The sequence below is a fragment of the Triticum urartu genome, chromosome 2A, assembly GCF_056163025.1.
Source record: "Triticum urartu cultivar PI428250 chromosome 2A, HENAU_Tu73, whole genome shotgun sequence".
Classification (NCBI taxonomy): Eukaryota; Viridiplantae; Streptophyta; class Magnoliopsida; order Poales; family Poaceae; genus Triticum; species Triticum urartu.
Window position 1 is genome coordinate 45,013,607 of NC_141874.1, and position 23,966 is coordinate 45,037,572.

The following is a 23,966-nucleotide window of genomic DNA, read 5'->3' on the forward strand; positions in this document are numbered from 1 at the left end:
ACGGTGTGCCGGCGTTGTGAGGACCCCTGCCATTGACAGCTCAAGGATGGGGATTCATGGCGTGTTGACATATTTTCTTCTCAGTTGGCGGATGCGGGGACGAGAACGTGGACCTCATGCTCTTCCCCTTGCTCGATGGGGTTGGAATGAACGAACAATGTGACAGCCCCGACACCTGGCCACTGCAGCCCATCTGTCCTGCTCGCCATGTCCTTGTCGCCGGTGTTAGAAGGGAGAGAGAGGATTGGTGAAATGGTTGTTGTAATGCTTGAGCCTCATGGGCATATATATAGGAGTACATGTTCATCTTGGAGTACAAGGAAAGGTAGAATAATCCTGCGCTATCCTAGCTTTCCTAATAATCACGATACTCAACATCCCCCCGCAGTCACAACGGTAGCGACGCAGCCGACGATGAGATTGGAGAAGAATCCGAAGGCAAACCGACGGACCCCCCCCCCCCCCCCCACACACACACAGTCATAACGGTCGATGCATCGTGGAAGCCGTGGCTGGAGTGGAAACCGACGAGGTTGCTCAAGCAAGGCGGTAGCCCTTTGTGCCGTTTGTCGATGTAGCCGAGAGCGTAGGGTGGTGTACCCATGGTCGAGGTAGCCGTGCGAAGGATGACGTGGTCGATGTCGAGTCGGGGTGGCTGGTGTCGAGGAAGTCCCCGTGGAGCCGCATGCGCAAGGGGGCGCCAAGTTAGTATGGTCGCAGTGGTGTTGAAGTAGTGGTGCGTCAGGAAGAAGATGATGTTGACAAGGCGTCACGCTGGGTTTGCCAAACCCGGGGAAAGGTCATAGACGAACACATGCGTCGGTGTTTCTAGCACCTGGCATGCGTAGATGGACGAAGACGAAGTTGACGAAGCGTCGCACCAGGCTTGCCAGGCCCGGGGACACGTCATGGACGAAGCCACGCATCGGTGTTACCAGCACCGGGCATGCGTAGACGAGGGACCTGCACAAGTTGTACGCCATGTCGAGGAGTCGGAGGGCCAGCAGAGAAGAAGACTCGACGACAGTTGTGCCGCCAATCGGCGTGCGGCCGACGTCACCAATAGTGGTCGAAGTGTTGGCAATAAGCCACGGTGATCGTGTCGGGCGTGTGTCTGTATGCGCGCGGGACAGATCGGGAGCGTGGCGGGCGGGCGTGTGTGCGTGCGTAGATTAGGGTAGGGGCGCGCGCGTGTGTGTGTATGCGTTGCGCCGGACCAGGCGCATCTGTTGGTGAATGGGTCAAGGTGACCAAGTCGGGCCGTTGCGGGCTTGCCGTGTCCAGGGCGCGATCGTGCGCGGGGTGAGCGTGGCCAGAGCGGGCCGGACCGAGCGCTCGGACGGGTGTAGACGTGGGGATCGTGTCCAGCGTCTACCCCGGGTATAAAACCCTCGAAGGGTTTGTTGTAACAGCTGCGGTGTCGAGTACGAGCTCGTGGAATTGGCGTTGTTGCGCCGGAAAACCACCGTGTCCCTGTGTCCTTCTGCTTCCTCCGGTCTTCTTCTTCTTGTGCAGATCAGGTGCAGAGAGAGAGAGAGAGGGAGAGGCATGCTAGGGTTTAGGGTAAACACCAACAATTGGTATCAGAGCCCAGTTTTAGGAGGTGATCGCCGGCGGCCATGGCGATTGTACCGCACGGTGGTGGTGGCGGCATGTACTCGCTGCAGGTCCCGCCGCTGACCACGACGAACTACATCTCCTGGGCAATCAAGGTGGAGGCGCAGCTTGATGCCCAGGGGCTGTGGGGGGTGGTTGCTCCGGCGGAAAACGCGGTGGTTGACGCCGGCAAGAGCAAGATGGCGAGGGCGATGCTTCTCAGGGCGCTTTCCGAGGAGGTGTTGCTGTCGGTGTCGACGAAGCCCACCGCGAAGGAGGTATGGGACTCCCTCAAGGTGCGTTTCGTCGGCGCCGATCGGATGCGGGCTGCCCGGCTCGCGTCGCTTCGCGGCGAGTTCGAGCAGCTGCGGATGGCGGACGGCGACGACCTGGACAGCTTCGCAGGCAAGCTCGGGGCCATGACGGCGCGCTATGCAGGGCTGGGCGCGGTCCTCAATGATGCGGCGCCGGTGAAGAAGATGCTGGACACGGTGCCGGATCGTCTCTACCCCGTCGTCGCCGGAATAGAGCAATTCTGCGATGTGGAAACGATGGCGTTCGAGGAAGCTTTGGGACGGCTCAAGGCGTTTGAAGAGCGGACCAAGCGACACAGGCAAGATGGTGGCAGGCGCGACAGCGAGGAGCTGTTGTACACGGTGGCACAGTGGCAGGCTCGGCTGCGTCGTCAGGGCGGTGGCGGCTACAACAACCACGACGACGACGGCTCAGCAAGCACGGCATCAGGCGGCGGGAGCAAGCGGCGCGGGCGCTGTTACAGATGTGGCGAGCGTGGCCACTTCAAGCGCGAGTGCCCGGAGCTGCGAAAGGCGCCGGCGGCGGAGGGAGCGTTGCTGGCGGACGCCGGAGTTGAAGACGATGGGCTCCTCTAGGCCGTGGCTTAGGGGGGTGTGTGTTGGCAATAAGCCACGGTGATCGTGTCGGGCGTGCGTGTGTATGCACGCGGGACAGATCGGGAGCGTGGCGGGCGTGCGTGTGTGCGTGCGTAGATTAGGGTAGGGGCGCGCGTGTGCGTGTATGCGTTGCGCCGGACCAGGCGCAGCTGTTGGTGAACGGGTCAGGGTGACCGAGTCGGGCCGTTGCGGGCTCGCCGCGTCCAGGGCGCGATCGTGCGCGGGGTGAGCGCGGCCAGAGCGGGCCGGACCGAGCGCTCGGACGGGTGTAGACATGGGGATCATGTCCATCGTCTACCCCGGGTATAAAACCCTCGAAGGGTTCGTTGTAACAGCTGCAGTGTCGAGTACGAGCTCGTGGAATTGGCGTTGTTGCGCCGGAAAACCACCGTGTCCCTATGTCCTTCTTCTTCCTCCGGTCTTATTCTTCTTGTGCAGATCAGGTGCAGAGAGAAAGAGAGAGGGAGAGGCAGGCTAGGGTTTAGGGTAAACACCAACACGAAGTAGACGAAGTGGTCGGGGTAGATGACGGCGACGCTGGCGACGGGCTGGTGCTGGACGAAGACGAATGGGGTCGATGGGCGACGACAACGGCTATGGGGGTAGCGGCGGCGACGGCCGAAGAAGGGCAGCGGTGGCGGCCTGGCAGCGGCGGCTTGGTTAGGAGCGCGGCGGCGATGCTCGAAGTAGCCGAGGAACCCGACAGCGTGACGAAGACAGGCGCGGACGGTGGCATTCCCGCGCCAAGGGAAGCGGCGCGGCGCATACCATGAAAAGTTGACACGTGGTGACGACAGAGTGGACGGCCGGTCGCGGCGCTACGGCCGGAAGGGGCGATGCAGCAGCGATGGGCGGGCGGGTTGGGGCGACGGCGGGACCGTGAGCCATGGCGCTACGGCCCGAAGAGGTGACGGAATGTCGGCGCACGAGTCGGTGCAGCCGCGGGGACGGCCTCGGGTGGCGGCGAAGACCGCGTGCCAGACTTGCTACGGCCTAATGGGGCGACGCAGCGGCAGCATGAGGGTCATTGCAGCCACAAAGACGGTCTGGAATGGTCGTACTCGGGGCGGCGATAGACCGCGGGCTGCTGCACTACGGCCCAAAAAGGCGACATGATGGCAATACACGGGTCCATGCAGCCATGGAAAGAACCATGAGGCGGCGGTGCTGTGGCCTGACAGGACGACGCAGCGGCAGCCCGATTCTCGATTGGTGAAGGGACGTGTTGTACTTGGGACGGTCTTCACGAAACCTACCGAGACGCGCGAGCGACGGGCCAAATCGTTCGCGTGGCGTCAATGGAGCGAAGCAGCGGATAGGTGATCAATCTAACCGCTCGCGGGGTTGAGGACGTGGTTGCTGGACGGACGATGAAGTTGATGTAGCTGTGTATGGCCGGACGTAGCAGGAGTCGCAGCGGGCCAGCGGAGACACGCTTGAGCAAACAGACGCCCTGGCCAAGGTAGCACTCACGTGCGGTGCATGTGACAGGAAAGTGCCATATACCCAATGTGTGCATGCATGTGACAGGAAAGTGCCATATACCCGTATGCTCACGGCGTGGATCAGCTAGCCACGAGCGTCAGCCGATGCACCAGCACGCGTGCAGCCTGGAGTCCGTGAAGCAGCCGATCCAGATAAAGACGGGAGTGTTGATGGAGGAGCCCGATCGAATCAAGGCGTCGATGGCCGGTGCAGAGTGACTGACGGACAGGTGCGCGAACGACAGCCGTTTCGGGCCTCCGCGTGGCGCACGAGGCCGCCTAGTCGGAGAAGACGACGATGTAGTCGATGCCAAAGTCGGAGTTGAAGCGCGGAGGTCGACGACGGCGATGAGGGGCGTAAACCGGATTTAGATCGGAAAATCAAAAAGTAAACACCGATTAAGATGACCGGCGAAAAAGAGAAAACCCGATGGGTGGCGGCTAGGGTTTGAATCGATTAGGCTGATACCAGTTAGAAGGGAGAGAGAGGATTGGTGAAATAGTTGTTGTAATGCTTAAGCCTCATGGGCATATATATAGGAGTATGTGATTATCTTGGAGTATAAGATAAGGTAGAATAATATCCTACGCTATCTTAGTTTTCCTAATAATCACGATACTCAACAGTTCAGTCACCCGACGCCCAGCTTGAAGGTTAGGGTCCATGCTTGTATGTGATCCATTCCTTTAGGATCTGATCCAGCTTTGCGGGTTTCGACTGGATGACCCATTAATTTTTGGGCGATGTTAGGCGCCGGCGCACCGGCCGAAAGTTTCGGCCGGTCCTGCCCCAGCCCTTGGATGCGAGCCCGCATGGCCATTGGATGCAGCAAAAAAATGATTCGTCTTGGGTTTCTTCTACCTCGGGTTAGGTCTGCAGCTCCTGCTCGGTGTCCTCGTTGCCGCGCCTCCAGTCCCTTCTGGTGGCCGTCCTCGTCGCCGGTCCCCACCCTCGCCGTTCGTCCTCGTGCGCTAGTCCCCATCCTCGCCGGCTAGCCATCCTAGTCGCCAATCCCCACCCTCGTCGGATGTCTTCGTCGATGTTGAAGCTTTTCCCAGATTGGCCTGCCGTTGCAGCTCTCGACGTAGCCGTTGCATCTCTCCACGGCGACGGGTATAGCTCCGCCGCCGCCCCTCGCCGTTGATGCTCGATGTAGCCGACGACGACGGCCACCCAGTCAATCAACACCATTGAAAAACCGTTGCAAACCCCCTGTGTTGCATATGCTAGAAAAAAAGCTTCAACCCCTGAATGGAAAAGCTTCAACCTCTATATGGAAAAGCTTCAACCGGCACTACGAATCAGGAGGAGATGCAACCGCTCGCGCAAAATGCTTCAATCTTAGATTGAAAAAGTTTCAACCAAATAATAGAGAGAGCTTCAATCAAGTGCTGCTCAAGAACGAAAAAAGTTTCAAATCATTTACAAAAAAGTTTCGATCATGGATGAAAAAAGCTTCAATCGTGTATGAAAACAGCTTCAACCGTTGGAAAAAAGCTTCAACCAGACACTGCAAACCAGAGAAAAGTTGCCAACGTTGACATAAAAAGCTTCAACCATATATGGGAAAAGCTTCAAACGGCTATCGACGACAGGAAAGTTGTGGTTGCAGTCCGCGGTCACCTCGGTCATCGCCATCGCGCACCCCGGCCGCCGCAGGGTTGCAGTACATGGACATCGCCGTGGTAGCACCCCGTCGTCCCGGTTGCAGCATCTCCCGTGGTCACCCCGGTCACCGGTCGCCTTATTACATGGATGTAGCAAAAAACTTCACCAGTAGAGGCAAAATTCTACTATGGTTGCAGCAAAAATCAAACACCATCGCCGTCTTTCGCGAGGTCGCAACTCCGCCTTACATGGATGTAGCAAAAAACTTCAGCGGTAGTAGCAAAATTCTACTACGGTTGCAACAAAAATCGTCGTTGTCATCGTCACGAGGTCGCAGCTCCGCCTGATGGATGTAGCAAAAAACTTCGCCAGTAGTAACAAAATCGAACTGCGGTTGCAGCTTCCCTTTGTTGTGCAATTCCATTGAAACTTTTATGTCTATGGTTGAAGCTTTTTTCAACAGCTGTTGAAGCTGTTCTAGGTGATAGTTGCAACATTAGTGCATCCAGCCATGGCGGCAGGCAGCCATGGCGGCCGGCGATGGAGGTCGTGGTCGCCCAGTCGCAGCCTGGGGGGAGGGGGGAGGGGGGGGGGGGGAGGGGATGCGCCCGCGTGAAGGCTCGAGGTAGGGGATGGATCTGGCCATGGCGGCAGGAAGCCATGGCAGCCGACGAGGGGAGCCTGGCCGCCGGCGATGGAGATTGTGGTGGCCCAGTCACAGCTCGGGAGGAGGGGGGAGGGGACATGCTTCCAGAGGGAGGCGCTCGCGAGAGGAAGAAAAAGCACAGAAGAAAAAAAAACGTTTCGCTCGAGGCCCACCTAGCGTACGTGGAAAAGAGCGAGCGAGCGAGCGAGGGGCACCGGCCGAACGCCGATGCCAAACGTTTCCCTTAATTTTTAGCTTAGGGTGGGAAGGTGCAAATTTTGATGCGAGTAATTGGTTGCTCTTAGTAGACACTTCGTCTTTAATTCTTTTTTCAGGAGATTCTACATAGGTGTAGTTCTGTCTGATGCAAGTGCATAATCAATCTTCTTGCCGTGAAAAGAACCGCACTCCCAGATGCAAACATTGAACGGCTTGTAGTGCTGTGATGGTGCCATCTAAAAATCAATCTGTACGTACAGCCTTCTAGGGGGGTTGAAAGCTGAATCAGATCCTAGTTTTGCGATGGTGACACATGCGGAATGAGTCAAGGTCTGTACGAATTGCGGATATCCAATTTGCCAGTGAGGAAAATGTCACCAATTTTTATGTTTTTGCCCTCACAACAAGTTAATTTGTCTTTTAATATAAAAATGAACAATGTTACTTCTATGAGAAGGTTGTGGTGCTTGTATTTATGTAATCATTATGTCATCATAGTCTTTAACGATCGTGGTTTGTTTTCCAATATCTATTAGGAATTTTGAAGTATTGAATTCTATTAAAATAAATCGACATGCCATTTGGAACAAAGGAATGGCTTACCAAGATTCCTTGGAATGGGGCGATTCCAGCGGAATTTTGGAGGAAAACAAACACGATGTCTTACCTTATGTTTTCTCCATTTGTGTCTACAATTCCTGAGTTTTTCTTGTGAGGTATCCAAATTGACCATGTTGGAGTATTCAAGTGTTTTAGAGAGAAATTTAGAATACATGACATCTCGGTCATGTATTTTTCCTACTACTACATTTTAAGTTATTGTGTTCCAAATGGGATCTATATACCTAGAAGAACAGACGTTCTAACGGAACTATAGATATGACAAGTACTCCCTCCGTTCCTAAATACTTGTCTTTCTAGACATTTCAAATGACTACTACATACAGATGTATGTAGACATATTTTAGAATGTAGATTCACTCATTTTGCTTCGTATGTAGTCATTTGTTAAAATGCCTAGAAAGACAAGTATTTAGGAACGGAGGGAGTAATATATAACAGCCTAAACCCTCAGCACGATACTAGGACACAAGTAACATGATATTACACATGTTGAAGCTTGCAGAAACAGTACCGACCAATCAACATTGTCCTCCCCTTGATCTGAATTGACACTTCCAAGTGCCAAATCTCCGATTACACCTTTTTCAAAGAAAGAATATATATGCCAGGCATGCTTGAATGAGAGCTATAATAAAGTTCAAGGACATAAGATGGGTAAGAAGTGATTGGAGTGTTGTGAGATGATGGAAGAGATCACCCTCCAAGCTTCTGCACCCACCGACGTGTGCCTCATGGCGCTCTATAAATCACGGAGTATGTGCTAGTATATGAAAATTAGAGCAACTAGCACAAGTTCTTCATTTCTAGTGATTCTTAGCTTAGAATTAAACCAAACTTGAGGAGGTATCTAGGTCATATTTGCTTCCATGCTGGCAATGGCAAATTGGCAATTGATGCCTCAATATTCTCTATGAGAATAGAATCGCCTTAATTTGTGTTCTCCACGTATATGTTAGAGAAAGTTGGCTAGGCTTGGGAGGCAATGGGGAAACTAAGGCACACAAACATTGTCATATTGTCTGTCATAATGTACAACACTCCACGAGGAATCATCTGGAGAGTGTTTTCAGATAGAGTGAATTCTACTTTTTACCCTGTAGTTGTACATTTGTGACACATATTACACCTTTTAGTGGGACGTCTATAAAAAAAAAATCAGATTTGGAAGACTTTGAACACGGTTTTACCTTAGTTTCGCATTTCCTTGTTTATGTTAGATAGGATCGGCATGTTGGGTCAATGATTCGAAAAAAAATGTAAAGATCCGAGGGCAACATTGACGATCATGTTCAGACTTCTCTTGTCCATCTGTTCCATTCCTCGTCGTCGTCCACTTATTTTTGGACCTTGGGCGTCACCTCACACCATGCATGATGGACATGCATTAGTAAATGAGGGTCCAAAGCTTCCAAAAGGGGTACTCTAGGAAAATATTCATTTGATGGGGTAATTAGTGTCACAAATGTACAACTACAAGGTAAAAAGTGGAATTCACTCCAGATACCCACTATTGTTTTAGATACTTCTATTGTTTCAAATCCTTCCACTTGAAACAATACCTCATTTTCGGTTGACAAGCTCGTAAGTATGTTGAGTATTCCAGACAAAAAAGTAGGTTTAGAGCATCTCTAGCAGATCCCGTAAAAGGCCCAAAACTATGAAATAACCGCAACATTATGGTTTTGGGCGAAAAAATGCCATTTCAAACCCCGCAAAACGGCCGGTCGTATTAAAATTTATACCACTCCCCTTAAAATAACCTCTTTCCCAAGATATGGAGTTTTGGAGGCAAAATTTTCAGCTCCCCCAATACCAAAAAACCGTTGGTGGGAAGGAAGTTTGTGTTGTTGTCCCAACATACATTTTATTTTATTTTGTACTTCGACTTGATGTTGGGATGTGGTGGTTTGCTTTATATACAAGCAGGTCGACAACTTGTTTCGAGAAAACCGAGCCAATGATATATTTTACATGACATATAATAAAGAAAATACTATATTTGTTAGTTAAATTAACGATCAAAATTAGCCTCAAAATACCCACGGGACTTTGTAAATTCAAACGAAGGTAGAAACTAACTCAGGAGGACAAAGTAGTAGAAAAGCTTTGCATGCTGCCATCGACTAATTAACCGCGGGAATCACTTGGTGAGCATGGACATGACAAAGACCTAGGAGAGTTAGGCCCTGTTTGTTTGGGCTTATGCTTCACCTTTTACAGCCTTTTCACTTTGGATATAAAAAAACAAAAACAAAAAGCTTGTATTTAGAGGCTTTCGGTTTTGGCTTTTGGCTTATACCCTCATATAACAACATTGATTCATAAGCTAAAAGCCAAACCCAAAAGTCTCTATTTTGAAGTTTTTTTTTTACTTTTAAGCTAAAGTGAAAAAGCTTATAAGCCTGAACAAACAGGGTCTTACTAATCCAAATTAGCCTTAAAATACCTAGTAGACTTGTATGTGTAAACCCAAAGGAAGGTACTAGAAGCTAAAACTCGGGAGGAGAAGCTTGCAGAAAGCTCTGCACGCTGCCGCCCACTGATTAACCGCGGGAATCACTTGATCAGCACAACCATGGCGAAGACGTTGCTTTCATCTGGAGAGATCCCATGCTTTCTCCGCACCTCCACTCCACTCCGTTCCATTCCATTCCTCCCTCTCCCTCCTTCCTTCCTTCCTTCCTTCCTTGCTGCTGTCCCCCCTTTTCTTCTCCCCGTCTGCTACAAAACCGCGGCGCGCCCTTCCCCTGCTCCAAACCAGAGCTCCTCTGTTCCGCTCCGACTCCTCTCCCCCAGTCATCAAAACAGAGGTAGAGAAAGCTACACGTTGGACGGCCATGTCGTCGGCGACAGGGCCGGTGGTGGACGCGGAGTACGTGGCCGAGATCGAGAGGGCGCGCCGGGACCTCCGCGCGCTCATCGCCAGCAAGAGCTGCGCCCCCATCATGCTCCGCCTCGCGTGAGTTCCTCATCCCCATAATGCACGTTCATGTTAGCATTTTGTAGCTTAACGACGACGGCGATGATGGTGCGTGCGTGCAGATGGCATGACGCCGGCACCTTCGACAAGAACACCAACACCGGAGGCCCCGACGGCTCCATCAGGTTCCCGGAGGAGCTCCGCCACGCCGCCAATGCAGGGCTCAAGATCGCCGTCGACCTTCTTGGTCAGCACTGTCAGATTCTGTTTTGTTATGTTCAGAGTTTCGTTTCTGATCGAGTTAAGCAAGTATAACTAAATGCCCGTGGTGCAGAGCCAATTAAGCAGAAGCACCCCAAGATCACGTACGCGGACCTGTACCAGCTCGCCGGAGTCGTGGCCGTCGAGGTCACCGGTGGACCAACCATAGATTTCGTCCCCGGCAGGAGGGTAAGTTCATCAAATCAGCAGCAACATTTGCTCTATTAATTGTCGGGAAAAAAACATCAGTTTTACCAATAGCAACCATGTATTGCAGGATTCTTCAGTTGCCATTGAGGAAGGACGCTTGCCAGATGCTAAGCAAGGTAACCAACTTACACAGATATTTAGTAGATTCCAGTGGCACATTGTTTCTCTTCGTGAATGAAATGTGGGATGCAAAAACTTACTATTGCGCTGCCCAAATAACAGTTTTAACTAATGCGCTTGAATTAGAGTTTGCTTCTGACAGTCATTGGCTTAAAGAGAAAAGAGAACTGAAAATTGCTTGTTTATCATGTGACCAGGTGCTTCACACCTCAGGGAAGTTTTCTACCGAATGGGCTTGACCGACAAGGACATAGTGGCACTCTCGGGTGGCCATACTCTGGTAATACGACAACGCCTTTTTTTCATATTGAGAGAATTGTTCATTAGTCATGGTTCTTCAGACTATTGATCTGCATTGTACGTTTTTAGGGGAAAGCTCGTCCCGACAGATCGGGATTCGACGGTGCTTGGACAAAAGATCCACTGAAGTTCGACAACTCCTACTTCGTGTAAGCATAGTTATGCCAGTCGTAGATTGCACTTCATCAGCTCAGAACAACCTTGGCATTGTTGGACTTCATCTTCTGTATATGCTGCAGTGAGCTTCTGAAAGGGGACTCTAATGGGCTACTGAAGCTGCCTACAGACAAGGTTCTCGTGGAAGATACCGATTTCCGTCGCTTCGTTGAATTATACGCAAAGGTAAAACAGAATTCAATTCAGAATATCTCCAATCTGTGTGCTACATTCATCTTGCTTAGCGTGTGGGATTATTATGTTCCGCGCAGGATGAGGATGCCTTCTTCAGGGACTACGCAGAGTCACACAAGAAGCTTTCCGAGCTCGGGTTCACGCCTTCTCGCGCTACCCTACTGGCGTGGGGGTGCAGAGACAAAGCCAAGAGGGCTGTCACGAGAACTACCGCTGTCTTTGCGGTTGCGGTTGCCGTCATCGCCTGCGCTTACATCTGTGAATCCAAGAGGAGGCTCAGTGGTTAACTGCAAATTTACTGATGGGTTCTGAAGAACAAAGTTAAATCATACATTGATATGTTGTGCAGTCGTATTTGTAACTAATGTGCTGATACAACGACGAGAATGTGTGCTAGTATCTATCATCTATGTAACATTGTGCAGTTGTACAGACAGTGAAATAAGGGAAATTACAGGGGTTGTCGATTGTGCAAGTTTCTACGGGAGTTCCTCGGAGTTCTCCAGTGGTAGAAATAATCTTTAGCAATGAATAAGTGTCGGGTCACAATCGACAACCACTTTAATCTTTGGCAATGAATAATCCGGTAATCTTTCTCAAGTTCTCAAGTGAGTATTTTTTGGGAAGGGAGTAGGTAGATTAGGGTCTCATTTCCTGAAAATATGTTCAGCATGTAAAGAAAAATGACAACATGTGTTTCAAAAAATGTTCATCTTTTTTTAAAATATTCAAGGTGCATCTAAAAAAAGCTTACGTTCAACATGTACTCAAAAAATGTTCACGTGTTTCATAAATATGTTCATGATATTTCATAAAAGTATATAAAATGTAAACAACTGTTCACATAATTTCAAAATATAGTTCTCACCATTTAAAAAAGATGTTCATGCATTCCAAAAATATTTTGCTGACATCTTTAAAAAATAATAACACAATGTAAAAAAATGTTTAGTATCATCCAAAAAATGTCCAACATGTATTTAAAAATGTTCAACACTTTCTGAAGAAACCTTCAAGCATGTATTTGAAAGAATGTTCAGTGTGTATTTGAAACAATATTCAACATGTATCAAGAAATGTTATGCGTGTATACAAAAAATGTACAACATGTATTATTAAACAAAGTCAACATGTATTTGAAATTAATAAATGATACAAAACACATTGAAACAAAACAAGGAAAAACACACAAAATGTTCTAAAATCGGTCCATGGAATCATCCCAAAACCGTTCCATGGAGCTACATTGTTGGGCCAGCCCGTTCAGTGGAGCGCCAGAGGCGAGGTGTTTATTTGTTTTGCGAAAGGTGAAGCCCATTCTTTGGCCGAGGCTGCTACTTCACTTTCCTCTGGGCGCCACGTGTGGCTTTCTGTCTTGCCCGATATCATTTGTAGTCCTATGAACATTGGTTAGTAAAGGTCTACAGTTTTCTAAAAAAAAGGTCGTTTGCACCTGTTTTTTTTGTTCATTTTTTTGTTCCTTTGTCTAAGAGTTTACAGATTTAAAAAAATGAGAAATCAAAACATTTTTATGTGCTTACAGATTCTTTGGCAGGCTCGGTCGTTCGTTCAGCAGTTGACCCTTGATCATTAACTTTTCTAAATTTGAAAAAACAGAAATTTAATTTTTTTGCCAATTTTGAAAAATATTATCAATTTTGAAAATAATCTTCAAAATTTAGAAATGTTCATCAATTTTGAAAAAATTTGACAAACTTGAAAAAAGTTTATTAATTTTGAAAAGAATTCAGCAATTTTGTAAAAAAATCACAAAGTTTAAAACGTTCATCTATTTTGAAAAAGTTCATTGAATTTGAAAAAAAACAATTTTGAAAAAATTCAATGATGTTGAAAAAATAAAAGAAAAAAACTGTATACCTTTTAGTCGGCCGGCCCATGTAGCATCGACGGGGGTTGGGGGTGCGCCCGTTTTTGCCGATGCCTTTAACCAGCGCAACGGGCGTCGAATATGATTTGGCTGCGATATAACTACATATCAAAATAGGAGGGGAAGAGGAAGAGCAACATACCCTAACTCATTCAGGATAGACGCACCCGATCAGCCACGCACAAGGTATTTTCCAAGATTCCTCTTGTTCCACGTTTAACGTGCAGAATATATAGCGAGCTAAGGCCTTTCCTATTTGACACTCTGTCCGAAGAGATGTCACGTAAATGCGGTGGCCCAAGCATTCTCTTTCTTGTTTAGTAACTTCTGGAAGGAAGTACAGCTTATGCATGCATGCCAAAAATTACAGATGCTAGCTGAGTGAAACCCATTGGAAGCTAATATTTGTTTAATATCACATGAAGTGATAAAAGTAGTATATCATGTTTTGCAATTTCCATGCATTGTGTGCCAGAAGACCAAAATGAAGTTATAGGGATGAGCTCATATGACACTTGTTTTGCGCCGCTGGTACATTTTTTTTATCCTCCCCCTTAAAGGTTCTAGAGCTTGTTTCAGCAAAAAAAAAATTGTTTCGGTAAAGGTTCTAGTGCTTCAAAATTAAGTGGCTCCGATCTGTTGACTGAATCATGTCGTATTTCTGGAGCAACATGTGTGGATTGATCCCTTGCGAGTATTTTTATTTTTAGGTTGCATGCAGTGGCACTATTTGGTGCGTGATTATAGACCATGAATAGTTTAGGACGTGCATGTGTTAACCCTTATAGAAGGAAGAGAAGAATGAGTCGAGGGCCAATTAAGTGGGACAGAAGTCTCATGTCCATCTTCTTGCCAATGTTCAACCAGTGTCTTTCATCCAAGAGTTCGCGCGTGTTAGTAGTGGCATCCACTGGTTCGAGTCAGTGATCTGATCCTGGACTAACATCCAAGGCTCTTAGATCGCGCCTAGCTTCTGCATCAGCTTGATTAGCATTATGAGGGCTACAATGTCAACAACTTCTTCATCCATGTTGACAGGATCGATCGATGTGCACCTTTCCTTCAACACATTCAACAATGAAGTAAAATCTCGTGTCTATGTATTTGCTTCGGTCATGGTGGACAGGATTGTCACACAACACAATTGTTGATTTGTTGTACAGCCCCAGCTCAGGGCCGGCCCTGGGGCATGGCGAGGAGTGCGGCCGCCTAGGGCCCAGCCCAAGCAGGGGCCCATCCGTTTGCATGTCTCTAGTAGATATATAAGCATATTAGGAAGAAGAAAAGATAGAGAAGGTAAAAACACCAGCCAAGAGACAACCATTCAGCCAGTCACCTACTCCCACTGCGCGACCAAGCTAGGAATTAACTCTGCAGCGAAAATTTTGGCCATGAAATCAGCCAATCTGCTAATATCCTTGATTCTCGATCTCAATTAATGCCGGATCTATGCAGTGTGAGATGTGTATCCATTCCATGCAGCCAAAAATCCCATTTAGTTTGGCAAGTATGAGTCGCAGCATGCAATACTCCTTCCCACAAAATTAAAAAGCATGCAACACTCCTTTAGTTAGGCCCCATGCATCATGCAATACTCCGATTCAAGCTAAAAAAAGCATGCAATACTCCACTAATTAGGCACCATGCAACCAATGATTTTTCTCGTTGGATGAATCTCGTTGTCGGTTCTTCCGACGGGTCGCAGCCACTACACACCTGCCACAACATTATTGATGATAGTCGTGGCAGTCAGAGCCGTGCCAAGGCGAGGGCCCATGGCCGGTGGAGTTTAGAAGTTCGCACAAGAGCCTCTAAGATGCTAGGGCCGGCCCTGCCCCAGCTTGACCGTCCTTGTTCGAAAAGGAGTCATCTAAGGCATAGGCCTTGGCGCACCGCTGTCGCTGCTTCAATGTATTCTGCCTCGCAAGATAAAAGTGTGTCATGATATTCTATCCATGTGTTAATATGTTATTTGACATCCACTGAGAAGAGATTCTTTGCATGAAGATCGTCACATAATTATGATGTGAGGCGAATTACTTTGAGGCAGCGGCAACAGATGGCCACGGCATAGCTCTGTTTAATCCTTGCATACATGCAGGACATGCATCAAGAGCAAAGGAAGGTCACAACATTTCTGGACAATAACTCCACGGTTGCGCTGTCCAAGAAACCTATCCACGATGATCGGAGCAAACACGTTGACATCAGATTTCATTTTCGATGACGGAAAGGTTATCGAACTTGTATAGTAGGACAAACAACTTGTGACATTCTAACGAGATGTGCAGATTCTAGCTAGGTGCACTCACTGTGAAGCCAAGTGCCCTTGATTGGGAGGTGATTTTTCGAACTCAATCTATATATGCGCCTGGATCAACCATGGCAGTATTTCTTAAAAAAATGTCGGTATTTCTATTTTCCGCAATAATCGTAGAGCATGCATTCTGTAGGCCACTGATCGGACCCTTAGGAGGAGGAAGCGTAATAGGGTATCTAATCGCTAGCTTCCATTTTTTTTCTGTGTATTTGCATTGGCAGGTTCGAGTGTCTGATTCAAGACTGAGCAGAAACATCAAAGAAACTAAGGATTCTCTGTTTCTTCCCATTTTTGACGGCAACTGCATAATTCCACCTCAACTTAGGGATGTCGTCTCCATCTTCGGCTATGTATCAACCGCGCCCGTCGTGTAAACTTAATAAACTCCTGTATTTGACAATTAATTTTATTCTTTGTTTCCCTAGGTCCGTGACAGGAGCAAGGATGTTGTGATGCAGACTACAATGGTATGGTTGGTGGTAGCGGTACAATGCCTCAATTCTACAGTGGCTGCCTGCAACACCATGGTTTGCACTTGAGAGGTCACTCATATGGGAGCATGAACCGAAGCACTGAAACAAAGCATGTGAATTGTTATGAGAAATGGCATGATAGTTCAATTTAGGGTGACTGTAGAAATGTATATAGCGGAGAAAACAGTTGAGAAATGTTTGCTTGAGCAATGTCGTCTTTACACCCCAGAAAAAGCTGGTCATTTGGTTTGCTAATTTACGGTCGCTGATCTCAACCTTCACAAGCCATGGACATGTTCAATCTATGAGGCGCACATGCATTTTCTCCTGCAGATGAGATGTGTTCACAGTGCTCAGTGAAGAATCATGTACACCATTTCTTGTGTGTGGATAGCTTGGTCTTTCATTACTTGGCACGGATGGACACGGGAAACCTGGGCAGAAAATACATTGCCATACCTAATAGTCCGATCATTTTTCGCTTTGATCTATACAGTGGGTCATTTCATGGCTTGAGTTGGACTAGGCGAATTATGTGTCGTTGTAATCGTGGTGTGTGTGGTGCGGCGCAAGGTGTTGTATCAGTTGTATCGGCCGTCTTGGCTCCTCTTCTATGTTACTGATGCACCTCTTCATGGTGTATATCCTTGAAAAAATAGTTCAGAACACATCATGGTTCAGTTTATGAAAATATAATTTATTTCACTGTCAGATTTGTGTGGAGAGTACAGAGTAGTCCCAAATAAATACTACTCCATCTGCATTTTGTAAATCTCCTATAGGGACGAGCGACAGAAGGGTGCATGGCCCTGATAAACCCATACTTCTATTTGTGTCTAGAAAAAGGAAGTGTACATGCATGAAAGGTGAGAACTCACAGCATATATATGTGGCCCTGCTACTGATTGACAGTAAAGTGAGCTGCTGGCAACGACCATTGTTGTCGATAGCCCTGATAAGGTGAATACTCACAGCAAATAAATCAATAATATAACATCGAATTCGGGTCTACAAAAAAATGCTTTATATGGTGATAACCCAGGAGATAAGTAGGCCCTGCAACTGATTGACACGGATGAATGTGGACAAACCCGTCCAAAGTGTTCCATCACTTTCACCACTGATCCCACTGTTCCTGAATAATCGACATAACAACAGACGCTGTGCGTCATACCACAGCTTTGACACGGACGCGCACTATGCGTCCTCAATTATTGAGCTCGTGTTTATGTTGCGGGATAGAATAGGGTTAAGAGACCAAATGCAAAAAAAAATATGAAACATGTGATCCCAACTTCCCAAGACACTTCTTGTATAAGTAGACTAACCGCACCGATTCTTCAAATGGCAGTGTCGTCAACATCATGTGCGGAGCACTTTAAGGAGAAACGCAATCACCCAGAGATTCTTATGTGGCATTGTGCCAAAGCCAAGCCACCCTTGCTAAGTGTATACATATAAGATTGAACAAACTAGCTACCCTACGAGCGTAAAAGGGAAGCCATCATGGCTTCGGGATAAGAATGCTCGTGCAACGAGAACCCAAAACTTTTGGGCGCAAGTATTTGCCGTCGTCGATGATTGCTGCTTGCAAAAATGAGACGGAGACGACAGCGTGACTGGCGAGAGTCTCGGGCAATAATTCGCTTTCCTGCCATGGCCATCTGGGGGACATGAAAGGCTCGGGTGTGTAGATAAGGGACTGATGCTATGGACCCATGGTGCAGGAATCCATATCTCATGTCTTTCCGGCCGGGCAGAAAATGAGGCGCTTCTTCCTGCATCAAAGGGCCGGATAAGAAAAGACCGGGCCACCATATCTGTAATGATTGATTTTCCAACAGTTCGCAAGATTCCCCAAGAGCATAGCTTAGCAATATCCTCTTATAAAACTCAGACATGATCAATCTACATGCATGTTTATTTGCATGACCTCTTTTAACTCAAAACACATCTTGCCTATGTCTCGGCTGTTCTGTAATCTCAATATTATTTATTTTGCAGGGTGTAAAGTTAAGCTAAAAGTTGCATACAGCTTGTAAAATGTACACACCTACCAGCACAGGATTATAGACTCATGTCATCTTAAATACTACCTTCATCGGGGTTTACAAACTGGGCATGAGTTTTCAGGTCTTCGTTTTGACTAACAAAACATGTAGTATTATATGGTACAGAAACATATTGTTATATTCGTTGTCCAATGAAATTTCTAACATACAATTTTCACGGCATATTATACAAATTTTGTTAGTCAAATTGTAGGCCTAAAAATTCATGCCTAACAAACATTTTCGTCCGGAGGGAGTACCGAATTGAGAGGACATTTAATTGGCTTGTACAATGGGAAAAACACAAGTTATTTTTCCTATAGATTCAGATGAATGTATACTATTCTATGGAACCCGATGCTAATAAATTATAATAAAATTTTCAAATGATTTGTAATCCTACGGATCAAACAACAGTACAGCACACACACAGAAAAAGCTCGATGTGTTGGATCAACATTTGATCGGCTTGGATCACCGTTGTTATTCTTTTCCTTTATCTTTATGAAACATCAAGGGGATACAAAAACTATGAACATACATCTGGCCTTTGCACAATTAGGCTTGTCCAGCTGTCTGTGGGCTTTGCCCGATGGCATGAGGCGCCGCGGTGAGGGAGCAGGAGTCAGGTGGCTCCGAGGGGTTGTGCCAAAAAGACCCTGCCGCCAGCAGGCATTGCCCGGCGGCGAGGGAAGAGGACTCGGGGGGCAGAGGCAGCTGGAGAAGGGTTTCCCCAGAGCCATTCTTATGAGCCGTATATAGATATATTAGTGAAATTAATAGAACTCTGAATTACCTGAAAAACTGTACAATATCTCAATCATTCCTGCTCCTCTCTCTATTTTGATTCGAAGTACGTACTCCACTGGCTAGTTAAGGGTTACCACGTGGAGCACAACCAGTGTGCCCACAAGCGCAAGCGCAATGATTGATTAACTGAACCACTGAACATGTAGTCTCCGTTCCTACATATACCGATATGAGAGGAAGGCAGTGCCTCCTATGAAATTTAGCTAGCCATGCCACAGACCATGCTCCTCCTTGCTATCTGCTACGCGGCGCTGCTCGGCACCGGCGTGTCCGGCGCGCCATCTCCTCCACCAGTGCCGGCATCTACACTGTTGAGAGACCGGAAAAACTGTCCTGCCAAGTGCGGGACATAGACATCCCCTACCCTTTCGGCGTCGGCAAAAGGTGCTCGCTGTCGCCCATGTCCGCAGTTCGCACTCACCTGTAACGAGGAGACGAGGACTCCGACCCTGCACACGGGCGAGAACGTCAAGGTCGCCAATATCACGCTGGAGACGGCGCAGATGGTGGTCTACAACTACCTTACCTTCAGCTGCGTGGTGCCGGGCGAGAAGAAACTAGAGTGGCAAAACATGGACATGAAGATCTCCCCGCCGTTCCTGCTCTCGCCGTCGGCCAACGTGTTCACGGGCATCGGCTGCAGCTCGACGGCTAAGCTCACCGGACGCAGCGACACGGCCTACTTCACCGGCTGTATCACGACGTGTGAGAAGGTGAACGACACCGGGGCCGACGGCACACCGTGCAGCGGGCACGGCTGCTGCGAGGCCTCACTCACGCCCGGCCTCAACCAAGTCAAGGTGAGCTGGAACAAGGACGAGGAGGGCAGCAATCCGGTGCACGGCAACCTGTGCCAGTACGCCTTCGTCGCCTCCAAAGGCTGGTAAGTCGTAACGCGCTCCATTATGACGACGTGAATAACTCTTTTTCTTTTCAAATCGTGCAATTTTCTCCCATTTTCTATGGTTTACTCAATTCTAAGTTGTCCAAATCGGCAAAAGGGTTGCTCAGCTAAAAAATGGACTGAATTGTTCGAACTATAAATCTATTAGAGGAAGTATATTTTGGGGTAATTCAGTTGCTCGTCGGGGAGCGACTTTTTGTTATTGTTCACAGGAACGAACGGAGCTTTATTTGTTACTCCCTCTGTAAAATAACACCTCAAATGTCTTATGTATTAGTTTCCAGAGGGAGTACTAATGTTAAGAGGATCGATATACATACCACTAGAGGGCTTTTTTTTAAACTTAACCAGCAGGAGCACTGCTATTTCTTTAACGGGATTATTAAAAGGACTTAACCAAGTCTTGGTCGATGCTTTATTCATGAGATCTTACATGAAGATCCATGCAAAAAAATTGTATTTTATTTCTTCTTCGTTATATGTTCTGTTACTTGACTGAGACTCGATTAGCAAGGGTTACCAGAAAAGTGGGAAAACTGTACAAAGGCCAACATGGGTTACCAGAAAAGGAAGGAAAGAAAAAGGGAAAATGGGGCAAAGCATCCCTTGCCCAGCAACAAAAGTATCTCCCGTGCGCCTCTTGACCTTTAAGAGGCCTAGCTAGATCACGAGAGGGCTAAGATACTACGCCAGCACCATCGCCCCTCTGCAAGCATAAGATTCTAGTGTCGTCGGATCAGTGACTCCATTTTACACCAGGGCGGACGCGCCAAAGAACACGCCATGCTCGTCCAGAGTCCTGGCAGACCATAATTTTATCACGATGAAAGGATGTGGTGCTCAGAGAAACTTGAATTTTTATTTTACAGAACCAACACAGAAGGATAATAGTGATTTATATAAATATACCATTGCAACAACCTTTACCAGTACCCGTGATTGATTTTGTCATACAGGTACACAGTTACAGAAAAGCAGACCTAATTGGAAGTATGGCGTTCGTCAGCAGACTTCGACAAAACGCAAGTGACCCCATCGTTCCACTTGTTTTTGACTGGGCAATTAGGGATGGGGCATGCCCGCCGGAGCCAGAAGGTGATGACAAGGAAACAATTACCTACGGCGCTTGTGTTAGCACCCACAGCTATTGTGTGAATGCCAGCAATGAAGCACCGGGCTATTTCTGCAATTGCTCAAGGGGATACACCGGCAATCCATACATAGAAAATGGATGCACGGGTATGTATACTTAACTGCACTTATGTTATTTTTCTGAAGGAAACTTAATTTTTTTATGTGTCACACTACAAATTTTTTTTTGCGGGGATGACACCATTGCTATTGTATATTCCATTCACCGAGTAATTTGAAATCTGATATCGAGAAAGAATTTGGATCTCAGGAGCTTTTAGTGCTCACTCACTTTGCGAGAAGAAAAACTTGAAAAAAAATAGTGAATTGTTCTCTCTTAACTTTCATTCACTAGACCGATAATGTGCACTGCTCTATGTTTTTTCTTCAGATATTGATGAGTGTGCATTACGAAGATGGCCAAATACAACATTGCATGAGATAATGTATCCTTGTCATGGAGGGACATGCGATGATACAGAAGGGGGTTGTAAGTGTATATGCAATTTCGGACGAAGAGGTGACGGCAAGAGTGAAAGGGGCTGTGAACCCGTACTGCCCACGGCTGCAGTAGCAGCAATAGGTGAGACATTATATATATCCTCTACCTAACCACCCATATCATGTTTCTTTATCATCGAATAATAAGGGCATGGCCAATCACTGATAGAAAAAGGGCCTGTTGTCTCAGTTCGTAAGGACCTTTTGTCCCGGTTCTGGAACCGGGACTAAAGGGTCGGTACTAATGCCCTGTCCCTTTAGTCCCGGTTCAATCCGGAACCGGGACAGATGGGCCTCCACATGGCCTGTGCGCGGAGCCCAGGCAGAAGACCCTTTGGTCCCGGTTGGTGGCACCAACCGGGACCAATAGGCATCCACGCGTCAGCATTTCTGTGGCTGGGGTTTTTGTTTTTTTTGAAAGGGGGGAGGGGGGTTGGGGGTTTTGGGGGGTTAATTTAGGTGTTTCATATATTGTGTTAGCTAGCTATAATTAATAGAGAGAAGTGTCCTCTCTTATGTCCGTGCTTGGTCGATGCTACGTACTATACATACGTATAGAGAGGACTAGACACCCTAGCTAGCTAGTAAGCAAACGAAGGAAACAGAAGATCGTCATGAACATATATGCATACAGAAAGAAGTGATATCGACCACCTCTCCTTCTCCGAGAGATTGGTCGAACAACAAGTTCTCGTATATCTATCCGACACTACCGGCTACATATATACAATAATTATCTCTTACAAATATAATCATACGGAATCAGGGTCCACATAGAATTCTCCGTCTTCAGGGATCACGTGGTCAAGAAAGAATGCCGCCAATTCCTCTTGAATTGCTCGCATGCGAGCTGGTGCTAGGAGTTCATCCCGCTTCCGAAACATCTAATTTAAAGAAGGGGGTCAATACATATATATATAAATGAATGAAACTCAACACAAATGATGGTAATAAAATAAAATTGTGAATGTTGTTATTTACGTACTTCATATTGTTCGTCAGTGTAGCCCCGCTCACAGGTCGTGTGGCGGATGGACTCGCAAACGTAGTATCCACAGAAATCATTCCCTTGTTCCTGCCACAACCACTTTACAACAAATAGAGGTCAATCAAACTGATAAGCAATAATCCCAAATGGTATTGATGAAACTAGCGCTTGAATGACTAGTAGATGCGCGGAACATACTACTATAGTACTTACTTTCAGGTGTCTAAATTGCAGCTCCTTCGGCAGTCCCGGAGCTTTTCTGGTGAATTTTCTCCAAACTCTGCCGGACAAAGAAAACAATTACTTGATATATCAGAAAATGAACAAAGTTGCTGATATGGTGGATAATGATCGATTTAACTTACTTCTCGAGTATTTGAGTCATGTCTGCATAGTCCTGGGGATCTTTTCGTCTTGAGTCTAAGACGGTTACTAGTCCCTGCTCAAGCTTAATCTCTAGGAGAATATAGTGGAAACTGCACACGCATGCATAACTTATCAATTACATTACTATAACCTTGACTAATATATAAGGGAAACCGAATACGCACAAGACAGTAACACTCACTTGAAGTTGTAAGGAAAGAGTATTATATCTTTGTTTTCATTTATTACGAACGATCGTAGCAAGTTGGCCTCGGTAGCTGCGGCATGAAATTTAACCTGAGTTGCATCTATGAGATATGTGTTAATGAACCCAATATCACCGACTTGTCTTTTCTTCAATTCGGCGATCTTCAATCTGCATAATATAGTGAAGATGATTATAAATACATGCAATGAAAGAGCTGAGCTATATAGAGAAACTTAATGACAGAAGTAGTACTACTTACAGACAGTAGCAGGCGGCCGTTGTTTTATCGAGGGCCAATTGATTGAAAAACTGATAGAACTCCTCAAATGGAACAGGCAACAGTTCAATTCCAACGAGGTCATGCTCCTTTTTAACTTTCACATACAAAGTACTCCTCCCCCCAGAGTCTCTGCAGATTTTCAAGTACCAATCATGCAATCTTCGCATCATCGTTGATAGAGATCTTTCATCTTTGACGAGAGGCTTCCCGTACTCGTATCTTTGTATCTACACGTCCATGGGTTCATAATGTACATCGTCGGGCAGGTAATCTGCAAGATTGCTATAACCGGGCACCATCCTCGGATCATTAGCGATGTTGTGGCTAGGCACCTTGAGCGGGGGGCACGATTGCTTCGCTTGTTCGCCGAGCTGGGCAATTTGTTTCCCAGCTCGTCGTTCTTTCAGCCTTTGATCACTGACAGTACTTCCCGACCGCTCCGCTTCGGCAAATTCCTTTCCAGTAATGTGCTCATAGTTTCCTTTCGGCGGAGACTTCGGTGGTTTTGTCAGGGCAGCCAGGGTGCGCTTCGCTTTCACCGGATCTACCTTCTCCTCCGGAAGTGGGTGTCTCTTTGCTTTCAACCCTTGAAACCAGTCATCCACTTCGGTTCGTGCGATCTCCGCGTTCTCCTCCGGGGTCCTCTCGTATGGTAACTTCTCTGGAGTCTTCAGAGAAGGACCGAATCTGTATGTCCTCCCGCCTCTGGTTGTACTGCTAGACGCCGACCGAGCAGACGGAGCGGTTGTCTTCTTTACTTGCTTACGAGGCGGAGGAGAAGGACTACGACGCGCC

At 47.2% G+C, this 23,966-nt stretch overlaps 3 protein-coding genes across 3 annotated transcripts; all 3 read left to right on the top strand.

Moving 5' to 3' along the window:
• The first annotated feature begins 1,619 nt into the window (after positions 1-1,619).
• Positions 1,620-2,486, top strand: LOC147983493 (uncharacterized). Its single transcript, XM_087540747.1, has 2 exons — positions 1,620-2,275; positions 2,351-2,486. The coding sequence occupies exons 1-2, from the start codon at positions 1,620-1,622 to the stop codon at positions 2,484-2,486; spliced, it is 792 nt and encodes a 263-aa protein (XP_087396873.1).
• Positions 2,487-9,782: 7,296 nt separating this feature from the next.
• On the top strand, positions 9,783-11,719 carry LOC125530284 (putative L-ascorbate peroxidase 3, peroxisomal). The gene is made up of 8 exons (XM_048694682.2): positions 9,783-10,048; positions 10,132-10,256; positions 10,344-10,459; positions 10,548-10,596; positions 10,798-10,880; positions 10,970-11,049; positions 11,140-11,242; positions 11,329-11,719. Exons 1-8 carry the CDS (start codon positions 9,927-9,929, stop codon positions 11,536-11,538), a joined length of 888 nt encoding a protein of 295 aa, XP_048550639.1. The 5' UTR covers positions 9,783-9,926; the 3' UTR covers positions 11,539-11,719.
• Positions 11,720-19,008: 7,289 nt separating this feature from the next.
• On the top strand, positions 19,009-21,485 carry LOC125530287 (wall-associated receptor kinase 2-like). Its single transcript, XM_087542988.1, has 3 exons — positions 19,009-19,676; positions 20,654-20,936; positions 21,220-21,485. Exons 1-2 carry the CDS (start codon positions 19,297-19,299, stop codon positions 20,679-20,681), a joined length of 408 nt encoding a protein of 135 aa, XP_087399114.1. The 5' UTR covers positions 19,009-19,296; the 3' UTR covers positions 20,682-20,936; positions 21,220-21,485.
• The last annotated feature ends 2,481 nt before the right edge of the window (positions 21,486-23,966 follow it).

Bases quoted from the DNA above. Each gene is read 5' to 3' on its own strand.
- LOC147983493 (XM_087540747.1), top strand. From the start codon at position 1,620: ATGGCGATTGTACCGCACGGTGGTGGTGGCGGCATGTACTCGCTGCAG. The intron at 2,276-2,350 runs GCGTCGTCAGGG...AGGCGGCGGGAG, and splicing joins GCACAGTGGCAGGCTCGGCT to CAAGCGGCGCGGGCGCTGTT.
- LOC125530284 (XM_048694682.2), top strand. From the start codon at position 9,927: ATGTCGTCGGCGACAGGGCCGGTGGTGGACGCGGAGTACGTGGCCGAG. The intron at 10,257-10,343 runs GTCAGCACTGTC...CCCGTGGTGCAG, and splicing joins GATCGCCGTCGACCTTCTTG to AGCCAATTAAGCAGAAGCAC. The intron at 10,881-10,969 runs GTAATACGACAA...GTACGTTTTTAG, and splicing joins TCTCGGGTGGCCATACTCTG to GGGAAAGCTCGTCCCGACAG.
- LOC125530287 (XM_087542988.1), top strand. From the start codon at position 19,297: ATGGTGGTCTACAACTACCTTACCTTCAGCTGCGTGGTGCCGGGCGAG. The intron at 19,677-20,653 runs GTAAGTCGTAAC...TTTGTCATACAG, and splicing joins TTCGTCGCCTCCAAAGGCTG to GTACACAGTTACAGAAAAGC.